The sequence below is a fragment of the Armigeres subalbatus genome, chromosome 2, assembly GCF_024139115.2.
Source record: "Armigeres subalbatus isolate Guangzhou_Male chromosome 2, GZ_Asu_2, whole genome shotgun sequence".
In the NCBI taxonomy this organism is placed as follows: domain Eukaryota; kingdom Metazoa; phylum Arthropoda; class Insecta; order Diptera; family Culicidae; genus Armigeres; species Armigeres subalbatus.
The window spans coordinates 247,106,154-247,128,280 of NC_085140.1; the positions used below are offsets into that span (position 1 = coordinate 247,106,154).

General features: G+C 43.8%; 1 protein-coding gene across 1 annotated transcript in view; it reads right to left on the reverse strand.

Annotated features, from left to right (window-relative positions):
• The window catches only part of LOC134212035 (regulatory-associated protein of mTOR), a 66,395-nt gene that overhangs the window by 13,742 nt on the left and 30,526 nt on the right, over positions 1-22,127 (reverse strand). Inside the window, exons 2-3 of the mRNA XM_062689532.1 lie at positions 14,072-14,419; positions 98-1,432 (exon numbers count right to left, since the gene is read on the reverse strand). Coding sequence (XP_062545516.1) covers positions 98-1,432; positions 14,072-14,372 — 1,636 coding nt within the window. The 5' untranslated portion in view covers positions 14,373-14,419. The remainder of the gene's footprint in view (positions 1-97; positions 1,433-14,071; positions 14,420-22,127) is intronic.

The following is a 22,127-nucleotide window of genomic DNA, read 5'->3' on the forward strand; positions in this document are numbered from 1 at the left end:
TAATGTTATTTATGTGTAAACTATTTCAAAGCTACCCGAAAAGGCATATCAACAACTTAAACAATATTTTGAGTCCCTACTTAATTAATCATCTTACCTTTGAATTCATCCTCTTCCGACGTGCTGGTGTCTTGCAGTGCAGCTAGGAAATATTTATGCCCCTGATCCCGAATTAAGTCGATTTGACAGGTACCGTCCACAGCGAGGATTTTTGCCCAGATAAATACCAAAAACCGACGCAGTTCTTTCGCCAAACTTTGCAGCAGCTTTAACACGTACGGAAAAATTCCGACACTGAGTGCCAGGTTTACTTCCTCCGGGCCCAGATCCAGGAATTGGCCCAACAACTCCAAGGCACGTAGTCGATGGACCTGTGACAAAAGCACCTGCAACACGATTGGTAACTGTTCCGGCTGGTTCCTCTGCTCTGAACTCCCTGCCAACCAAACCTGGAAGGCGGTTAACTGTTCTTCGAAGAACGGTGAATGTTTGAAACGTTTTCCCTTATCCAGAATATCGGGCAGCTGCGAGAGTGCCAGATCGAGGGCTAGATCCCATGCTGACCACATGGGGTGACGATAACTCTGGGGCAAGGGAGGACTAGATATGGGTGTGCAATCGTACGACCGTAGAATACGCTCTGCGAGTAAAAAGTTTCTAAACAGGCTTGCCACAAGCAGATCTTGACGAAAAAGTTTCTGAAACAGCTCCCGCGGTAACGTGTTCCAAGCAATCGTGTCAGTAATTGCCGTAAATATCCAATTAAGCTCACCGAGCATCGTTCTCCGGTCATTGAGCTGTCCTGGTATCCTATCAATTAGGTCTTCCGGTACGTGTGGAACCAGCTTCGATGTAGATTGCAAAGTGAACCATTTCAGTGCTATCCGAATTGGCGTCGTCAAGCAGGACGTGAAAAGATCCGCCGGTAACTGGGGATTCATTGGTAGGATTTGATTGGCAGCGCATGCCGCTAATTGAATACAATTTTTGTACGTAGTCGGACCCACTATCGGGGGCGAGGGAGAATTTCTACTGGTATCGGCGTCTGACTGTCCGGCGGTACTGCCGCTGCGGGCACGCATCTGTTCCAGCTCCCTTTCATGCTGCTCGGCGAAGGTGTTAAAACTATTCACTATTATCCCGGCATTGGAACAATCGTAGACGTATATCGAAGGTGCTCCCATCCAGGCCTGCAAATCGTAAATCGACAGGGGGATGTATTGGGTGTAGGTTCGATTAAAAACCCAAATTTCGCCATTAACCGTTGGCCGTGGGACGCCGTGGCCATTGTAGTGGAACAGGACGCGTTCTTCTTTTGAGTTTCTTCTCAGAGAAGTGCACAGCTTTTTAACGTCCTCCACCGTCGGATCTAAGGACTGCTTGTAACGTGCCCGTGGTTGCCATCTTTCATATTGTTTTTGAAGACTATTTCCTGAAAAAAAAACGAGTAAATTGATTTAAAATAAATGAAATGTAATATACATAAATAATCATTGAAAATTCCACTCTTGAAGTCATGTAACTTATTTCACTTCGGAGGGCTTCCAATTTAAAGCTTTTTCTAGGCAGGAAAATCTTAAGAAGCTTATCTTAAGGACTTATTCTACGAGTGGAGTGACGTGAGATTGCTCGAATGACGTGAGAATAGTCGTATTCCCCCATTTAAATAACATGGTCACCTCACGTGAGAATAGGTAAAAACGACTCACCTCACGTCACCCTACTCGTAGAATAAGCACAATTGCACCTAAACTTCATAGGAAGATTGGAAATCTTGTATTTCTTACTATGTCTGAAACTTGATTATGCATATGTACAACATGTGATAGATTTAGTTCGGAAAATGTATTGGAGGGTAACCGCCCCTTCGGTGGGGTTTGATCCCACGACCCCAGTTCGCATGACAGGTGCTTTCCCTACTAAGCTACAAAGGACCTCCGTCGTCCACCGCAGCTTAGCGGGTACTGATGAAACCAAATTCCCAGCACCTGGTACCAGCCGATCTCTCGCAATACATTTTCAGAACTAACTCTCTCAAATGTATTTTTGTACACAATGTCAACCAAGTAGGATGAGTATTTAATATTGTCCGGCTCCTACACACTTGCTTCATCAGCAACGGCGCTCAATGAAGTAGGGTTGTGTGAGGTTGTGCCAGTTTGGTCGTCAGATCCCAACACGACCACACAAGCGAAGAGAGATCGCCACTCGAGATCAGTACATTCAAAGTTAATTGCCTATATGCCGGGTATTAAGCAATACATTATTATTGTATTACATGTATTATTAAATACATTTGAGAGAGTTAGTTCTGAAAATGTATTGCGAGAGATCGGCTGGTACCAGGTGCTGGGAATTTGGTTTCATCAGTACCCGCTAAGCTGCGGTGGACGACGGAGGTCCTTCGTAGCTTAGTAGGGAAAGCACCTGTCATGCGAACTGGGGTCGTGGGATCAAACCCCACCGAAGGGGCGGTTACCCTCCAATACCTTTTCCGAACTAAATCTATCACATGTTGTACATATGCATAATCAAGTTTCAGACATAGTAATTAATTTCCACTCCGGGTGGGTTAATACCCGGCATATAGGCAATTAACTTTGAATGTATTGTATTTCTTGTTATACTCAACGCATCTCCAGGCCGATAGATTTTTAAGAACTAGAATGAATTATTAACATGTTCAGCCTTTATATAAAAAAAAACAAATTTAATTCACCGAGTGGTGACACTGCCTTTCTCGCATTTAGCCAAGACACCAACCTTATATGGCGCTTAACATTCGTTTTCTTTTTAAATTCTATAACAATTCATCACGCTCACCCCCCCCCCCCCCCCCTTCTTAGGTAATTGTAGTACAACGAATGCTTGACTATTATTACTATACTAAGTACATAGTAAAAGTGTCTGCAAGCAGTCGATCGACCAAAATATCCACACTCCCCGTGTGAGGTACTCCTTGTGCGATATCAGTGATGTCGCACTTCTATTGGTATTGGCTCGTAATTCTCTCGCAGTCTCTTTGCCGTGCGATCTATGCGATCGCCGTTCGAGGTGTCGATAGCGCAAAGGCTACAGCAGCAGCAGCAGCAGCGAATGCTGCATAAAATAAAAGTAGTTAAAAACAAACCGTTGTCGTACGCACATCGAGGGGCGAACCCTCGATCGAATAATTGTTTCGTGTTAAGACTTAATTAGTAATAAACTAGTCGACCCGGCAGACGTTGTCTTGCATAGTAGGCGAAAATGCGCGTTGTGAACTGCCCATGCGAAATTTCCATACAAATCTTAGTTTTAGTTTTTCATGATTTAAACTACTTTACTAATGATTTTCGCATGAGGAAATATCATATAAACCCGTCGGAAACTATGACGAATGTTTCTGCTGAAGAAATGAAAAAAATCCATCCAGCCGTTTTCGAGTTATGCGGATACAAACACAGACCATTTCATTTTTATATATAAGAGAAGATGTAGTGTTGTAAATAAAGTTGTTTCGTTGATTAGTGTAAATAAATGTTAATGTGGTTCGATGTAACAATAAACTGTGTAGTGAATTAGAAAACTATTGGTGTTCTGTGTAATTAAATGGTCGTTTGATGACGAAAGTTCCCTGAAGAAAAAGTATTTTGGACTGGGAGTTCACTGGTGTTGTAGTGGGTGGAAAAACATAGTTCTCGGTCGGGAAGGAACCCGACATAAGCTGGTCCTTCGAGCCGGATGATCTACCGGAAAACCTCGGAACGGTCAAATTCCGAAGATTTGGCCAAGTGCGCCAGTGAACAGTAAATGAAATTCACACAATTAAAATCGCGCCATAGTGAAGTGTTCTGAACAAATGGATTGCGCCATACTAAAGTGCCCAGAAGAAGAAAATCGCTAATAGAATCTACTGAAAAGACCCTTCGGCCATCCTTGGCCTTGGTGAAAATTATGTGATTCGCCATCGCACGGAAGAATCAAAACCCACGTCATAAACACTAATCAAGGCACCGTACATCACATCGAATCGTCATCATCAGCTGATCAATCTGCTGCAGTGCATACCATTCGCCTTCAGCAGCAGTAAAGGGAAGAAGTAATTGAACGACGACAGGCAGTGGTTATTGTTTGCTGTAGCTGCTGCTGTATCATCGCATAGTGGAGCGCGTGGGGATTAAATTTGGAATGAATTCAAGAGTTTCAACAAGAATTGTGGAATAACCTTAGCGTTGTTCTACTACCGTTCAGGTATGTAAGAACCGGTATATGTCTTGCCAAAGCCTTTTTTAACTCCCACTAACGCCAACCCTTCGATTCTGTGCGATTTTTTTTTTTGCTGCCGACTGGTGTCAACGGAGAATATCTGTTCGCGAAGAACATCTTGGGTGTACGGACATTGCAAGTTACGACGGAACGACGACGATCGATTTAGAGACGGACGACACTACATTCGCTTTGGGCTTGGGCATCACGGAAAGGCTTTTCCGGCCAGGTAAATTCATTTTGAACAGTATATGCCCAGCCGAAGCTGAATATTTTGATACTGCACATCTGAAATAAATTTCATTCCCCTTTCGGTACAATTTGGATTGTTACGAGTCGAACAAACTGAACGATAATTTTGAGGGATTTTGGATGATTTTGAACTGAAGTTGATTCGTTCAGCGCTATCTTTAGTTCTCCAGGTGAGACTGAGTATATGTCCTGCCGAAGCAGGCAATTTTATGAAACTACATTGGTTGTTCTTTCTCCGCTGCACTGGATTGAATAAACTGAGACTATTTCCTGCTGTTACAAACTATTTAGCGGCGTTTGGCAAAACTTGTTACATTTTTTGAACTCGGCTACTGGTACTTGCTGTTGATTCATAGGTAAGGCGAACAGTATATGTCTAGCCGAAGTTTAAAATTTGAATACTACATCTGCGTTTCTAATCCCTCGCATTTGCTGGCTTGGATCGGAATCTGAGGCATTCGTTCGAATATTGGAGGTGCTCTCAATCGGAGAACTTGCTGTTTTTGGCTTCGGCTGCACCGCTGTTACTTCTCATAGGTGAGCTGAACAGTATATGTCCTGCCGAAGCGGACAATATTGAGTACTACATCTCCTTTTCTATCGATTTTGGATTTGCCGACGGTTCTACGACTCTGCGAGTGGAGTAACCCATCTGACTAACGACATTGTTCGAGTTTCCGTGGAGCGACGACAGCAACATGAAGCCCGTTACCAGGAACGCAGATTCCCTGAAGAGTTTGACGACGAGGCTGAAGGGGTTAAAATTATCTTTAAGTAACATTAGCCAGTACGTTAAGAACTTCAAGGAGAGTACCCCTGTCGCTCAAATCAATGTTCGTCTCGAGAAGTTAGATGTATTGTGGGTTCAGATAAGTGAGGCAATCTGGGAAATACAAGCGCACGAGGACTTCACGGAGCCTGAAGGGTTGCAGAGGGAGCAGTTGGAGATGGAGAACCGCTACTACGATGCGAAATCGTTTCTGGCGGAGAAAGTGGAAGATGTTCAGCATAATTCCGTCCAGAACCAGTCGACTCGTCCTGGAGATGTCACTCTACGTGGTGGTATGGACCACGTTCGCCTACCTCAAATCCAGCTGCAAGGTTTCGACGGCAACATCGACGACTGGCTCAGCTTCAGGGACCTCTACACGTCTCTGATCCATGAGAAGCCAGACCTACCCGATGTGGAAAAATTCCACTACCTCAAGGGGTGCTTAGCAGGCGAAGCTAAGGCACTAATAGATCCGCTAAAGATCACCAGGGACAACTACCAGGTAGCTTGGCAGTCGATGCTAAAACGCTACAACAACAGCAAGCTCCTACGGAAGAAGAAAGTGCAGGCTCTCTTCAAACTACCGTTCCTCACCACGGAGTCAATCGCGGATCTTCACAGGCTGGTCGACGGATTCGATCGTGTGATTCTGACCCTGGATCAGATCATCCAATCGGCCGAGTATAAAGATCTGTTGCTGGTCGAACATCTAAGCGCTCGTCTCGACCCGAGCACACGGCGGGGATGGGAGGAGCACTCGTCGACGAAGGAGCAGGACACCATAAAGGACTTGCTGCAGTTCCTGCAGCGGAGAATCCAAATTCTCGAAGCTCTACCAGCGAAGGTGGAGTCGAAAGTCTTCGAGCAGTCGCCACAACGCAGAAAGAAGCCATTTTCACCGAAGGTCAGCAACAGTGCCGTACAGTCGTACAACGCGAAGTGTCCCTCATGTGCGGAGATACATGGACTTCACACGTGTCCATCATTTTTAAGGATGTCGCAGTCCAGCCGGGAGTCTTTCTTGCGCGAAGCATCCCTTTGCCGCAATTGCCTCAAACGTGGTCACATCGCTCGGGAGTGCACTTCGAAGTTCTCCTGTCGGTATTGTAGGGGTCGACACCATTCACTGCTGTGCTTCAAAGGAGGAGATCGAAAGAGTAGCCAAGGATCACCGAGGAGATCGATTTCAGGAGGTACTCCTACACAGGGCAGCACAAGCACAAATTTCAGAGCAGCGAATGCTTTGGCGGTCGAATCTACTTCTTCCAACGCGGCGCAGTGTGTCCTTTTGGCTACAGCTGTCGTAGTGATAGAAGACGATGTGGGTCGTCGGTACCCAGCACGCGCCCTTCTTGACTCTGGTTCCGAGTGCAATTTTATTTCCGCAAATCTTTGCGAGGCGATAAATGTTTCCACCCAAAAAACCAATATCGCGATTCAGGGCATTGGGCAGTCCGGAGTGAAGGCAACTCACAAGACGAAAGCTGTCATCAAATCTCGCGTCTCCTCGTATGCTCGATCCATGGAATTCCTCGTCCTACCGAAGGTTACAGCGAGCCTACCAACCTCTACAGTTCAGGCAAGTGGATTGGACATTCCAGAGGGTATCCAGCTAGCAGATCCGGAGTTTTTCCGGTCGAGGAGGATCGACTTGGTATTGGGAATCCAAGCTTTCTTCAGCTTCTTCCCGTCAGGAAGGGAAATCTCGTTTGGCAAGGATCTACCTGTGCTGACGGAGTCCGTTTTTGGGTGGATAGTGATAGGTGAAGTCACATCAGCGAGTCAGGCGACTGGATACACCTGCACCATAGCAATATCGCAGAAGCAAGTTGAAGAACGAAGATTGGCAAAAAATAGAAGACAGGAGCAGTACGGTGGTCTCATAACCGAACATCTAGAGCCCGATCACATGCGAATTGTGGACGAATCGGAGAATGGCATGGGTTTGGTTCAGCAAAGGGATAAAGTGGGAAACGGACGGACGCTATACAGTGTCCCTCCCAAAGAAAAACTGAAGTGTTGGTGGACGTTGGAGAATGGAATGACAACGCATCCGAAGCAGCATACAGTAAAGGCACATTTGAATAGAAATCGTAACCAGAAGGGAATGTTATCACCGGAGTGGACGACGTCGAAGCTTAAGTCGAGTCGAGACGATAGATCGACGCAAGATGGTCAGCGAAGGATGTGCGCTAATTTCAACCTTCCGGAAGCAATCGAAGGACTTCTGAACGAAGGCTAGAGATAACATAAGGAGGTTCTCACGAAGCGATATGCTTCATGACGAAGCTTGGTCTGATCGGAACGACGAAGAGGCGATGTAGATGTAATGCAATTAGTGCTTGTAAATCTTGGTGATCCGCTATTTGAAATGGTGGGATAGGAATGGCGAAAGTTCCAAGAGGATATTTCAGCTTAGTGGTGTGCGTCGCTGAAATTAGCCTGTGCACGCAGGGATGTCGACCACCCGGGTCGACATGAGATGACATTTCTATCATTTACCTGGGTCTTTGTTTGTAAACATTGGCATTATTCTTATATGATGTTGAAATAAGATTCTTACAGGTGTTGGACTTCAATAAGAATGCATATGAAACATTAATTTTCTTATCAGCTGTTCTAGATTCTTTTTTTAACAAGTCAGCTGTCAAAAAACTGATATAACGCTCAGTTCTATTTTCTGCAGATTTGAACCACGAATGAATCACGAGATTCAAATATTTTTCAAATGTTGTGGCGTATGAATGCGTCATTTTTTCTACGGATCAATCCAATTTGCAATTACGGCGCTTTTCTTGGCCGCAACATAATAATTTAATTTAATTGAAAATTTGAAAAACATGAATGGAACACTGCTGAGGAAACCAGTGCAAATAATAGTTTTGAAAGCTGTGGTAGTTAGTCTTCGATTATTTTTGAGTCAATTCTTTTATATTAAAAGGGGTAAACATATTTATTGCTCGGAGTTATTAAATTCTTGCAATGGTTAATGCCTGTGTCATTTATGAGGTCGATTATAACTTGGGGTCAATTTCTTCAACTCTGAGTTGACGTAAAGTCAATGTCAACTTCTCTCCACGAACAGCCTAGATAGCCGTGTGGTGTCGGCAGCTGATTATCTGGCTAAGAATAACATTACGGATTGCCTGTTCCAGTGGTAAAAGTCCACCATACAGGTGACCCCTAATTTTCGGTGTGATGCGGCTTTATGCTTACCGTGCCTACGAATGAATGGTTAGGGGGGTCTAATAAGAACCTAACCGCAAACGGAGCCTGTGAAGCACCAGGGCCCCCTTCACAGTATTTGAGCCCTCGCTGCGCTAACCGGAGCTATGGCGTAGTTGACTTTTTACTTCTCCGAGATAATCGGCTACTCTTATTCAACCTCATCGTGAGGTTAAATAAGAGTAGGGTTATGAATATGTCTTTTAATTAGTTTTCAACAAATTGTCACCTATATGGATTCGCATTATGCGTTTTTTCACAGTGTACTCTGTGTCTCTTCCTTGACGTTAGGCGTCGGCTACTCTTGTTCAATCTCAACGTGAGGTTAAATAAGAGTGGGGTTATGAATAAGTGTTTTACTTAGTTTTCAACAAATTGTCACCTATATGGATTCGCATTATGCGTATTTCACAGTGTACTCTGTGTCTCGTCTTTGACGTTCGGCTCTGGCTACTCTTGTTCATCCTCAACGTGATTGTGGGGTTATGAATATGTGTTCTACTTAGTTTTTCAACAAACTTCCACCTATATGGATTCGCATTATGCATTTTTTTTTTTTACAATGTACTTTGTGTTTGTCACCTATATGGATTCGCATTATGCGCTTTTCACAGTGTACTCTGTGTTTCGTCTTTGACGTTCGGCTTCAGCTACTTTTGTTTAATCTCAACTTGAGGTTGAATAAGGGTGGGATTATGAATATGTTTTTTACTTAGTTTTTCAACAAATTTTCACCTATATGGATTCGCATTATGCGTTTTTTACAACGTACTTTGTGTTTGTCACCTATATGGATTCGTATTATGCGTTTTTCAAAGTGTAATCTGTGTTTCGTCTTTGATGTTTGGCTTCAGCTACTCTTGTTTAATCTCAACTTGAGGTTGATTAAGGATGGTGTTATGAAAATGTTTTTTTTTTTACTTAGTTTTTTTTTCAATAAATTGTCACCTATATGGATTCGCATTTTGCGTCTTTTTTACAATGTACTTTGTGTATGTTACCTTTATGGATTCGCATTATGCGTTTTTCACAGTGTACTCTGTGTTTCGTCCTTGACGTTCGGTTTCGGTTACTATTGTTCAATCTCAACGTGAGGTTCAATAAGAATGTGGTTATGAATATGTGTTTTACTTAGTTTTCAACAAATTGTCACCTATATGGATTCGCATTATGCGTTTTCTTACAATGTACTTTGTGTATGTTACCTATATGGATTCGCATTATGCGTTTTTCACAGTGTACTCTGTGTTTCGTTCTTGACGTTCGGGTTCGGCTACTCTTGTTCTATCTCAACGTGAGGTTCAATAAGAATGGGGTTATGAATATGTGTTTTACTTAGTTTTCAACAAATTGCCACCTATATGGATTCGCATTATGCGATTTTTACAATGTATTTTGTGATTGTCACCTATATGGATTCGCATTATGCGTTTTTCACAGTGCACTCTGTGTTTCGTCTTTGACGTTCGTCCATTGTTACGTCCTCTGTGTTTTTGTAACCTCTCTTTAGTCCCTAGCTGAATGCATGTAAGTCCACATAATAGGCTTTCCTATAAATGGTTCCATTCTCCTTTCCAACTTCACTTCCTCTTCCTTTCCCCTTTTCACTTCCTTTTCCGTCAGGTAAATGATGAGAAAGGCCAGTGAAGGCGATGGCACAAATCTCCCAAATTGAGGGGAACGTGCCTCCTGAGCCGACGTTCTGATACCTGATAGTCTTCGATTATTTTTGAGTCAATTCTTTTATATTAAAAGGGGTAAACATATTTATTGCTCGGAGTTATTAAATTCTTGCAATGGTTAATGCCTGTGTCATTTATGAGGTCGATTATAACTTGGGGTCAATTTCTTCAACTCTGCTTACAGCGCGAACTAGGTTTAAGCTTATGGGTAAGCACTGCATAAGAGTTATGGGAAGATCCATAAAGTACGTCACGCAAAAAATGGCGATTTTCAACCCCCCCTCCCCCCTTCGTCACACTTTTTGTATTAAAACTCTAAAATTTTGGTATGAGTCGTCACGCTGCTCGGAACCCCCCCCTCCCCCCTAGGAGCGTGACGTACTTTGTGGATGGCCCCTATGCGGATATGAAGAAATTGGCTGTTAATCATATATTGTCATTCCAAAAAAGTAGAATGTTGTATTAAAAACTCGACTGCAAACTGAACGTAGAACTACTTATCGTGCGATAGTGGATGCGAAATTCAATTATTTTGTGCATGTTCATTGCTGATGGAGATAGCCGAAATGAAGGCAATTTATTTTGAAATAAAATTTGAACACTACCTGTCGAAATTGGATTTTCAATAGTAAAATGCATTGAAACAATTGTTTACAATAGTTGTTTAAAATCCTGGGGAGTTAACTGATCGATTCATACCAAAAGCTCCAGAATGCATCAAAAAACGGCTGAGTTATTGGCTCTTCCTGACATTTTTTCCTGACGGTCCCAAATTCGAAACAATGACCCCCCTACCATTTCTTATCAATTCGAAAGACGTAATTCTACGTCAAATATCATATGTAAAGCTTCTGATTTGGTCCATAAAGATATTCAAAATTATAACACTTTAGCCGTTTTAATAAAACCGTAGCAATGCTTACCTAGATTAATCTGAATTATTTGGAAACTCCACTTCTTCAAATCAATATCGCTAGTCAAGTTGAAAACTGAAATGGAGGACTATCGAAGTGGGATTTTTCTCGCAATCCGTACGTTAAACCTAACTTTGCTAGCAGAGTGCTAGTCTAATTAGGCCCTAACTAGACTAGCGCGCCACTAGCGAAGTTTGGTTTTACGTACGGATTGCGAGAAAAATCCAACTTCGCTAGTCCCGTATTCCAGTTTTCAACTAAATTGAGTATATCCTATCCTACGTGATAATGAATACAAGTAATGATAGTTTCAATGTATGTATATGTAAGTTTAATCATTAGCGTAAATAATTATGTAGAAGCTGAGGCTTCATTCCGTTTTCTTGAATAAGTCACATTTTAGAGAATTAGGCTCGGAATTAGGTTGAGTGCACAATTGTTCTTTGTAAAAAGCATCCCATGTTATCACATCCTGACTACGAGCTTTATTTCTTGGTAAATGCTAAAAATATCAATAAATTATCAAAGCCCTGTTAAGTGTAAGGGCCCTCCTTAGCCGTGCGGTAAGATGCGCGGCTACAAAGCAAGACCATGCTGAGGGTGGCTGGGTTCGATTCCCGGTGCCGGTCTAGACAATTTTCGGATTGGAAATTGTCTCGACTTCCTTGGGCATAAAAGTATCATCGTATTAGCCTCATGATATACGAATGCAGAAATGGTAACTTGGCTTAGAAACCTCGCAGTTAATAACTGTGGAAGTGCTTAATGAACACTAAGCTGCGAGGCGGCAATGTCCCAGTGGGGGATGCGATGCCAATGAAGAGAGTTAAGTGTAGTTAAATTACATTGAATGTTCAACAAGTCCAATAGAATTTAGTTTCGCGCTTCTCCAATAATTCCAATATGCATTCTTATTGAAGCCGAATGCCTGTTAGAATCTTATTTCAACATCATATAAGAAAAATGCCAATGTGTACAAACAAAGACCCAGGTAAATGATTGAAATGTCATTTCATGTCGACCCAGGTGGTCGACATCCCCGCGTGCACAGGCTAATGTCAATGGACAATCTACTGTCGGAATTGAGCGATGTTTTTTTTGTGTGCATAATATCAGGTATTTGGTAGTAGTCGTGGAGATACTAGTGGCTGAAGTCACCTGGATCCAATGTCATTTATTTTATACAGGTCCGGTTGAGCGTGCCTTTTGTTCGTATTAGTATCAGCTGATCAGCTGATTGCTGACGTCAAACTCACACCAAATTTCATTCATGAGGTGTGAGATTGACGTCACCGTTCTTTTGTTCCCGGCACCCGAGCCACCGCCGTCGTCGTGCGAAACGAACACTGTTACTGATTCCGACATTTCACGAATACGTTTGTGCTGTCTCGCCCGAACCTGTATAAAATCCATAACATTGACCTGGATCGGGTTCATGAAAAGGCCAGTAATTCAAATGTAGAAAAAAGAAGGATTAGGGTTGAGGTCAGTAGATTCCGTCAAGTGCATCGAGGGGAGTTTCTTCTTTCTTTTCAGAAGTTTCCCGGCAACTTCAGGGTGGGTGAGGATGTCTGCGAGCAGTCGATCGACCAAAATATCCACACTCCCCGTGTGAGGTACTCCTTGTGCGACGATATCAGTGATGTCGCACTTCTATTGGTATTGGCTCGTAATTCTCTCGCAGTCTCTTTGCCGTGCGATCGATGCGATCGCCGTTCGGGGCGTCGATAGTGCAAAGGCTACAGCAGCAGCAGCAGCGAATGCTGCATAAAATAAAAGTAGTTAAAAACAAACCGTTGTCGTACGCACATCGAGGGGCGAACCCGGCGAACCCTCGATCGAATAATTGTTTCGTGTTAAGACTTAATTAGTAATAAATGTAGTGTTGTAAATAAAGTTGTTTGGTTGATTAGTGTAAATAAATGTTAATGTGGTTTGATGTAACAATAAACTGTGTAGTGAATTAGAAAACTATTTGTGTTCTGTGTGGAGGAGTTCTGCCGGAAGCTCTTCCAAGAAATCCTCCGCAAAATCCTCCAGGAATTCCCCTGATAGTCATTCACCAGTTTCACCGGAAGCTAAAACAGAAATTCTTACGGAAGCTCCTCCAGGAGGCAGGAAGTTTTTCGAAGAAATTCCTGAATGAATTAATGAAGAAATTCCTAATGAACTTTCGGATGAATTCCTGAAGGAACTTCCGGAGGAGTTCCTGGTGGAGCTTCCGGAGGAACTTATAAGGATTTCCTGGAGCAACTTCCGGAGTAAATCCCGAAGGAACTTCTGGAGACAATCCTGAACGAACTTTCGGAGGAAATCCTTCAACCTTCGAATGAATCCTTCAAGGAACTTTCTGAGGAATCCTTCATGGAACTTCCGGAAAAAATCCACAAGGAACTTTCGTAGGATTTCCTCAAGGAACATGTAGAGATGAAACCTGGGGGGGGGGGTGTTGTAGTGGGAGGTATTCCTGAAGGAACTTCCGGAGCAAAACGTTGTTATGTTTTCTATGTTGGACTATTGAAAGGGCACGAAAAATCAAAATCCCGGCCCCATTGAAAATCCGGCGGAAAATATTCCCGAGGTGTGAGGCTACCACTGGATGTCCTGGATCATATGTTTTAAATCAAAACAAACACGATGCTACGCACACCAACATATCCAATGACAGATGGACCTGAAAATGTTTTTTTATTCAGGGTTCGGGTTGGCACTGACCCAGGTTTAAAAACGAATTCGACATAAGCTGCGAGGCGGCTCTGTCCCAGTGTGGGGATTTAATATTGGCAGAAGAAGAAGAAAAAAATGGATTCAATAATATATAACAACCTTTTTTATGTTTTGTTACATATATTGAGGATTCACTCCTAATATGGGCCAGAGAAATATGGATCAAATATTGTTCATGAAGTAAGTAGAAGGACCATTCTGCTAGTATCGCATTCGATTTAAAACGAGTCATTAAACCTTAAGGCGTAATTTACCTATCAGCTCCATTGCCTTCTGTGGCGACACCGACGAAGAGTCGATCCAGCATTCTAGCCGTGAGCAGGGCTGTATCTTCACGACATCCGGCGGATCAACCCCAACGTTGAGACACAGCACCAGGGCCACGCTGACGGTTTTCATGCGTTCCTTCACCCGCCAGCTCTGCGTCGTACAGTTTATCCCTTCGATTTTGTCCGAATGGCGGGCGTAGCTGAAACTAATCGGCAGCTTGGAGTCATCCTCCTCGTCGTTGATGTTGTCATTGCTTTTGTCGGACGTCTCTATCATGTTGCACATCACCTGATAGCGAGCTACGGCGAATGAGCAGCAATCGGTACGAATTCCTAGAAGAAATAAAACGTATTGTAATATTTATTGTTTTTTTTTTAATTCTTTATGCATAGGCTTTTATAGTGTGTAAATAGTTTAATAAAAAAAAAAAATACACAAAACTAACGTATAATTTGTAGCCATGTTTTCACTTTTCGATAGATGAATCAAGAAGTCGAAATTAAACAATAATCGAACATTTTTGAAGTTTAAAATTATCAAATAATCAAGAACAACAGCCTTATACGTACTACATGTACTCGTTTTAAAAATATGAAAAAAGCTATTTCACTTACAGGGGAAATATTTACAGAACAAATTAAAAAATGATCAATGTTCCCCCGGATTACGGTACATCTATTTAAATGGTCCCGCCACATACGCCTACAAAGGTTTGAGCTAGAAGACGATTTATCTTTAAGATCGAACCATAGCGCCATTTAAGGTTGGTGTCTTGGCTAAACGCGATAAAGGCAAAATTACTACTCGGTGAAATGAGTTGTGTTTTTGCCTTTTTTGTACAACAAAGTTGTACCGAAAGGCTATCATTTCATTCCATTTTTGTGTTTGCACGAAAGCTTAGGAAAACATTAGCCAACTTTTCATATAGTAAACCTCAACCATTTCGTTTAAAAGTTATGAAGGAATTAGTATATCAAACGATACAAGGTTGGTGTCTTGGCTAAATTGTTAGAAAAGCAGTATCATCACTAGGTGCATTAATGCCTTTCTCGTACAACAAAGTTGTACCGAAAGGCTATCATTTCACTCCGAAAACGAACTTTTTATATAAATCCCGGAGACCCATAGTATTATATACCAATCGACTCAGCTCGACGAGCGGAACACATGTCTGTCTGTCCGTGTATGTGTGTGCACAAAAGCCAAGAAAAACATTAGACAACTTTTCATATAGCAATCTTTAACCGATTCTCTCGCTCGACATAGGGCAAATGCTAGTTGATCACTATTGAATTTGATAACGATCGTCCGTTGCGTTTAAAAGTTATCAAGAAAATGGTACATCAAACTGTATTAGCTCCATATAAGGTTGGTGTCTTAGCTAACTGCGAGAAAACGGAGAAAACCAGTATCACTACTCGGTGAAGTTTGGTTCTTTTTTATATACATACATATGGCCAAATGGCATTTCGAAGCGAGAATATTCTTTTCATTTCTAGATCAAGTTTTGCAAACTTACGTGTGACTGGAGATTGATGGGATGAACAGCTATTCTACCTCTGAGATGCTGTCGACTTTTTCCACCATTGTTTACGGTGGGTTTTCAGGAATAAAATCGTGGATCAAACGCGGCAACACTGGCCAGCTTTTCCACGATGGTAGTCGCGTAGTTGTGCTGTTGGCACAGGTTGACGTTATTATCTGGATCGGAAGTGGTTCACATGGCAGAGCAGTTGTCCTCCCACATTGGTCAACACGAGTCAGTTGTCGGTATTTCATAGTGGAGAACGACTAAGCCTGGTTTGGAGGTCCTTGTCCAGCGCTGATCCGTTACAAATATTCCTGGAGCAACCGCATTGCTGGTGGCGGTCAAATAGCAATAATGACTATTTGTATCCGACTGGTGACCAGAAACCCAAATCGTTTGGTGGTCTGCGACAAGCCATGGGAGTCATGGGAGGCGATGGCCACTAGCAATTTTGTTGAAAGGACGCACCCGATGTCAAAGCGTTGCTCCATAATCGTGAGGGCCGAGACGGCCCCATTCTAGGCGGAAAAAGTAGTATTTTAAAAATGTTCGAGAATATTCTAAATATGCCCAAAACCTTTCTTAACAATAGGAAGAGAACTCCTCGTACTAGGTTTTCCAATAAGATTCAAAGTTTTTCTACTAATCTTGATCCTCGCAAGTTGTAATATTCAGCACCAGCTAAGGGTTGCGTACATAGCTGGTAGTGTAGCCTAGAAAAACTAGAATTAGAGGTGTGCGCCGCCGCCGCCGGTATTTTTACAATGGCGCGCCGCCGTTCAAAATTTTGTCACGCCCCTGATCTATATTTTCCACGCCGATTCAATTTTGAAGAAGTCCGTAGAATTTTCCATGGAAATTTCAAAGATTCAGTGGAATTTCCGTTGAATTTCGCAAATGATCCCCACGTTGGAACCCCAGATAATTTTTCGTGAAAATACCAATGATTTCCTTCCTCCGAAAAGCGCTCCGTAAAAACTTAGAAAAACTGTGAGTGGAAATTCCGAAGAATTTCTCGCTGAAATAAAATATTTGAACCTAGGAGGGTCGTTTGGCAGAAAGTTGTTAGGCCGAATATGTAGTTTGACCAAACACATCATTTGACCATGAAGTCCATCTAGCCCAAAATTATTTGGCCGAAAATGTCATTTGGTCGACGACTCTTTCCTGTTCGTAGGATAGTGGAGTTTGAGAAGGAAGAAGATGTCACAGTAGGCCAGGACTAACGACTAATGACTGATGGAGTCAGTTATGAAGTGTGGCTCATCGAGAGTAGTTGTGCTTAAGGAGCAAGTAAAAGAGCGGAATAAAGAGTGAGTGAATCAATCTAACTTTTTGGTGTGCGCAGTATTTATTCATCCCGTCAGAAGATCCCCCGATCGTTACAATTGGCGACGAGGATAAAAAAAGGTAGGAACGATTTTGTACCAATTTGATAGAGAGTGCCACGAAGTGGAAATCGTCAGCGTTTGAATAGAGACGGACCGGATGATGTGCTTGAAGTTGTGTATTCGGTGTAAATCACTAGGGGTTTTCACTAAACGGCGTAGGTTGCTGCGTATCTGTTTATAGAAATGTTTCATAGGCGATTTGAAATATGTCCCTTATGATTGTGCGTGAAACATTTCTATAATCAGATACGCAGCAACCTACGCCGTTTAGTGAATACCCCTACTATAATATACGTTTTTATACAAAACTCGGCTGATTCAGTTGAAACATTTCAGAAAAAAAATTTGTTTCAATTTTTCAATTTTTGCGAAAATTCTTGTTTGCTGTCGTCTAGGCAACGATAGCAACACTGTCCGCAACGGAATGGTAACGATAGCATGCTTGGGGTTCACCGATGAAAAATGCTATACTAATTGACAACTTATGGGAAAATATGAAAAAAAAAGAAATACATAACTGTTTCTATCGTTTCTATAGCAACAACCGTTCCATTCAACCAATGCTACTCTAGGCTGCTGAAGTGTACCTCTAGCGTATGGAATGGATTGAATGACTATAATATGAGTATCCTGGGTAATTAATTATCGATGGCGAATGAATAGTGACAGTGAACGTTAACTTTGTTTGATGCGGGTATGGTACTGTGCATGTTTAAAGCCGAAGCAGAACAGTTATTGTGCATAGAAATCGATAACAGAGAAATGCCTTATTGGATAACGGTAGTGTGAAAAAAAAGGAATAGCGATAAATCGGTGCCAGAGTCAATAATAATAATAATAATAATAATAATAATAATAAGGGAGTGGTGGGAGCTCAGGTGAAATACCCTGGGCGTCCATGAAAAACCACCATTTCGAGTAGGTGGGAGCTGAAGGCCCAATTCCTAAGCACCAATGAAAAACCACCCTCGGGCGAGCACTGGCGCTTGAACCTAGCTATTTAGCACTGTAAAGAATTAAATAACTTTACAGAACCCGTAGCTTCCGGGAATGAAAGCACACCCAAATATGGAGTTACGCTCAAGAACAATACCACCCATGCGATTGCCCGAGGAGGGAGCCCCTACTGGTCTGGTCCTGGAACGGGGGATAGAGCGAGCGGCCAGCGGCTAGAGGAAGGAGAGGTGCAACAGCGACCCTCTAGTCATCGGGCTCAGCCCGTGCCGACAAGGCAAAACAGAAACGGCAGCAGAAGAAATCACCAAGGCAATGCTGCACCTGCTGATGTTGCTGTGGTTGATCGACGTCAATCACTCACGTTAGCGGGCCGCCGACGGCAACGGATCATGTGGACAAGGGAGATGAATCAGTACGTGATCCGTTGCTACTACGTTTGCACCAGGATGGAGACGGATATGTCCGGCAGACCGGCGATGCTGGAGATGTTCAATGAGAGGTTCCTCGGTTTGCACCCCAGCTTGACCAGAACAAATTGTACACACGCCAGAGAGCTATTATGTCACATAATATGCTGACTCCAGAAGACGTAGAGTACATCAAGCGGGAAGTGCAGAGGGAATTAGGAGAGGAGGAGGAGGCAAGATCGAGCGATACGTCGAGAAGGAGTTCTGTTGGGTTGGATGCATCAATCGCAAGTAACCGTCGCGATTCGATTGCACCCGCCGCTCCAGGACCAACAGTGGAATTGCAACGACAGCAATTAAAGGACGAACTAGCTAATCATATGGGCACAGCAGTTACACAGTTCCGTGGGACAGACCCCATGTCCCGACACCGGATACCCAAGTTGCAGTACTCCTATCGGTTGACGAGTACAGTAAGCATCCTTAACCAGGATATTTTGCCACAGTACTTGGAAACCGTGGAGAACCTTGAGGAGCTGCAATTTATCGTGTATTCGGCTGCAGTGGCTGTTGTAAGAACGTTGGGATTGCGAACGCGCCCACAAGGTGAGAGTGATGGACGCGCACGCCCCAAAGCACGAAAACCCGCGTGGATGCGACGTCTGGAGACCCGCATCGCCACACTGCGGTCAAAGGTTGGTCGATTAACACAGTACAAGCAGGGGAATCGATCAACCAGGCTAGTTCGGAATGTTGCTGAAATTGTGAAACCCACAGAACTCCGTGATCTCACCGAGGCGAACATAACTGAGATCCTCGACACCCATGTACAGCGGTTGAGTGCTCTTGCTAAACGACTGCGACGTTATGGAGAATGTTCGAAGAGGAAGGAGCAAAATCGAATGTTCAACATCAACGAAAGGGAGTTCTACAACCACATCCGAAACGACAAAGCCGACTTTGGCGAGGGCCTTCCGGAGATTGGAGAAGTCACGCAGTTTTGGTCCAATCTATGGGAGAACCCCGTCATACACAACGGCGATGGGGTGTGGATGGCAGAAGAAGAGCAATATTGTGGTGGAATTGGAGACATGACCGCTATCAACGTGACCGCCCAAGACATACGTGAGGCTACTCGGTATACCAGGAATTGGGCTGCACCAGGACCCGATTTTGTGCATAATTTCTGGTATAAAAAACTCACAACGGTCCACGGGCGGATGGCGGAATGCTTCAACACGGTACTAAATAACCCCGGGCAGCTACCGGAATTCATCACTACACTTATCTTCTGCCGAAGGATCGGAACACTTTGAACCCAGCCAAGTACAGACCAATAACGTGCCTTTCGAGTCTGTACAAAGTGCTGTCATCGGTAATAGCGAGGAGGGTGCAGAACCATTGCGACGTCAACAACCTGATGACCGAGGAACAAAAAGGTTGTCGACGTAACACACGAGGCTGCAAGGATCAGGTCATCATTGATGCAGTCGTTGTTGGGCAGGCCACCCACAAGCAAAGAAACCTGAGCATGGCGTATATCGACTATAAAAGGCATACGACTCAGTACCTCACTCGTACCTTCTTAAGGTACTGCAGTTGTATAAGATAGACGGTAACGTCATCAGGCTAATGCAGACGCTATGGGGATGTGGAGCACATCCCTACACATTACCGACGGAGAAAAGGTGTTACGGTCCAGGACTCTCAGCATCAGGAGGGGCATATTCCAAGGCGATACCTTTAGTCCTCTATGGTTTTGCCTTGCCATGAACCCTCTTAGCAGAGCACTCAACCAACACAACTATGGCTATCATTTGAAGAGTGGGGAAAGGAGTACAAACATTACCCACACTTTCTTTATGGACGACTTGAAGCTGTTTGCGGAATCTGTGGAGAAGCTGCACCAATTTCTGCGGCTTGTAACGGTATTCAGCAACGACATCCGGATGGAGTTTGGTATCGATAAATGTCGATCCATACATCTACACCGGGGTCACCTGGTGGATGCCGACAGTTTCCGCGTCAACGAACAGGAGGAGATTCGAAACATGGTTGAAGGCGAAACGTACAAGTTCCTAGGTTTCCTGCAACTGAAAGGAATTCGCCATACGACGATCAAGAAAGAGCTGCAGGAAAAGTTCTTGCATCGTGTCAACGGTATTTTGAAGAGCCTCTTGTCGGCCGGCAACAAGGTGAAGGCGATAAACACGTTTGCTGTGCCCTTGTTGACATACAGTTTCGGGGTGGTGAAGTGGACCAAGACTGACTTGGAGGCGTTAGAACGAGCAGTACGAGTGGCGTTCACTAAGCATCGCATGCGCCATCCAAAATCGTCCATTGAGAGAGTCACCCTGCCACGTACAGTAGGAGGAAGAGGCGTCACCGATATACAAACACTATGTGTTTCCCAGATCCAGCAGTTGCGAAGATACTTCGTGGAAAGCCAGAACCGCCACGAAATCTATCGCGCTGTGTGTGAAGCTGACCACGGATTCAGTGCCCTGCATCTGGCGCAGGAGGACTATCAGCTGAATTGCGACATCAAATCTGTCGACGAGATGATCGCATCGTGGAAGCAGAAGGAGTTACATGGGACGCACCCCCATCAACTGGAGCTGGAATATATCGACAAAGCGGCGTCGAATACGTGGCTGGTGCGGGGTGAACTCTTCTCGGAAACAGAAGGATTCATGGTAGCCATCCAGGACCGGGTAATTGCGACGAAGAACTATCGGCACTATATATTGCACGAAAACGTGGAGGACCGCTGCAGGAAGTGCAATTCAGTAGGAGAGACGATCGAACATATCGTGTCCGGGTGTTCAGCCTTAGCTGATTCAGCCTATCTCGGTCGTCATAACGAAGTAGCCAAGATTGTGCACCAACAGCTTGCTTTAAAGCACAACTTGGTTAACCAGTTTGTCGCCTACTACAAATATGTGCCTGTCCCGGTTCTGGAAAATAGTTTCGTGAAGCTGTACTGGGATCGCGAGATCATAACGGATGTCCTCATTCGTGCCAATCGGCCCGATATTGTGGTCTACGACAAAAGGATGAAGCAGGTAACCCTCATCGACATTGCTGTACCGCTAGACCATAATGTCCAAACAACATTCTCCAACAAGATAACGAAGTACCACGACTTGGCGGAGGAGTTGAAGCAGATGTGGCACCTGGAGGACGTGCGTATAATTCCGGTTGTTATCTCAGCAACCGGAATCGTCCTGAAATCTCTTCTGAGATCCTTAGGAGAGCTGGAACTATCTCATAACCTCCATAGCATCCAAAAGACAGTGGTTCTTGGAACTTGCAGCATCGTAAGAAGATTCCTGAACCACCATAACTAATACATCCGGTGCAAACGTTTATTATAGGATTTTAAGTCAACCGGCGAATGAGATCCACAGAGCCTAATCCCCTTTGGCATTCAGATTGCCCGGGGTAGGTGAAAATTCCCAGCACGCTTGCTGAGGAAGTGCCAAAACTCTATAATAATAATAATAAGGAATTCGCCATACGACGATCAAGAAAGAGCTGCAGGAAAAGTTCTTGCATCGTGTCAACGGTATTTTGAAGAGCCTCTTGTCGGCCGGCAACAAGGTGAAGGCGATAAACACGTTTGCTGTGCCCTTGTTGACATACAGTTTCGGGGTGGTGAAGTGGACCAAGACTGACTTGGAGGCGTTAGAACGAGCAGTACGAGTGGCGTTCACTAAGCATCGCATGCGTCATCCAAAATCGTCCATTGAGAGAG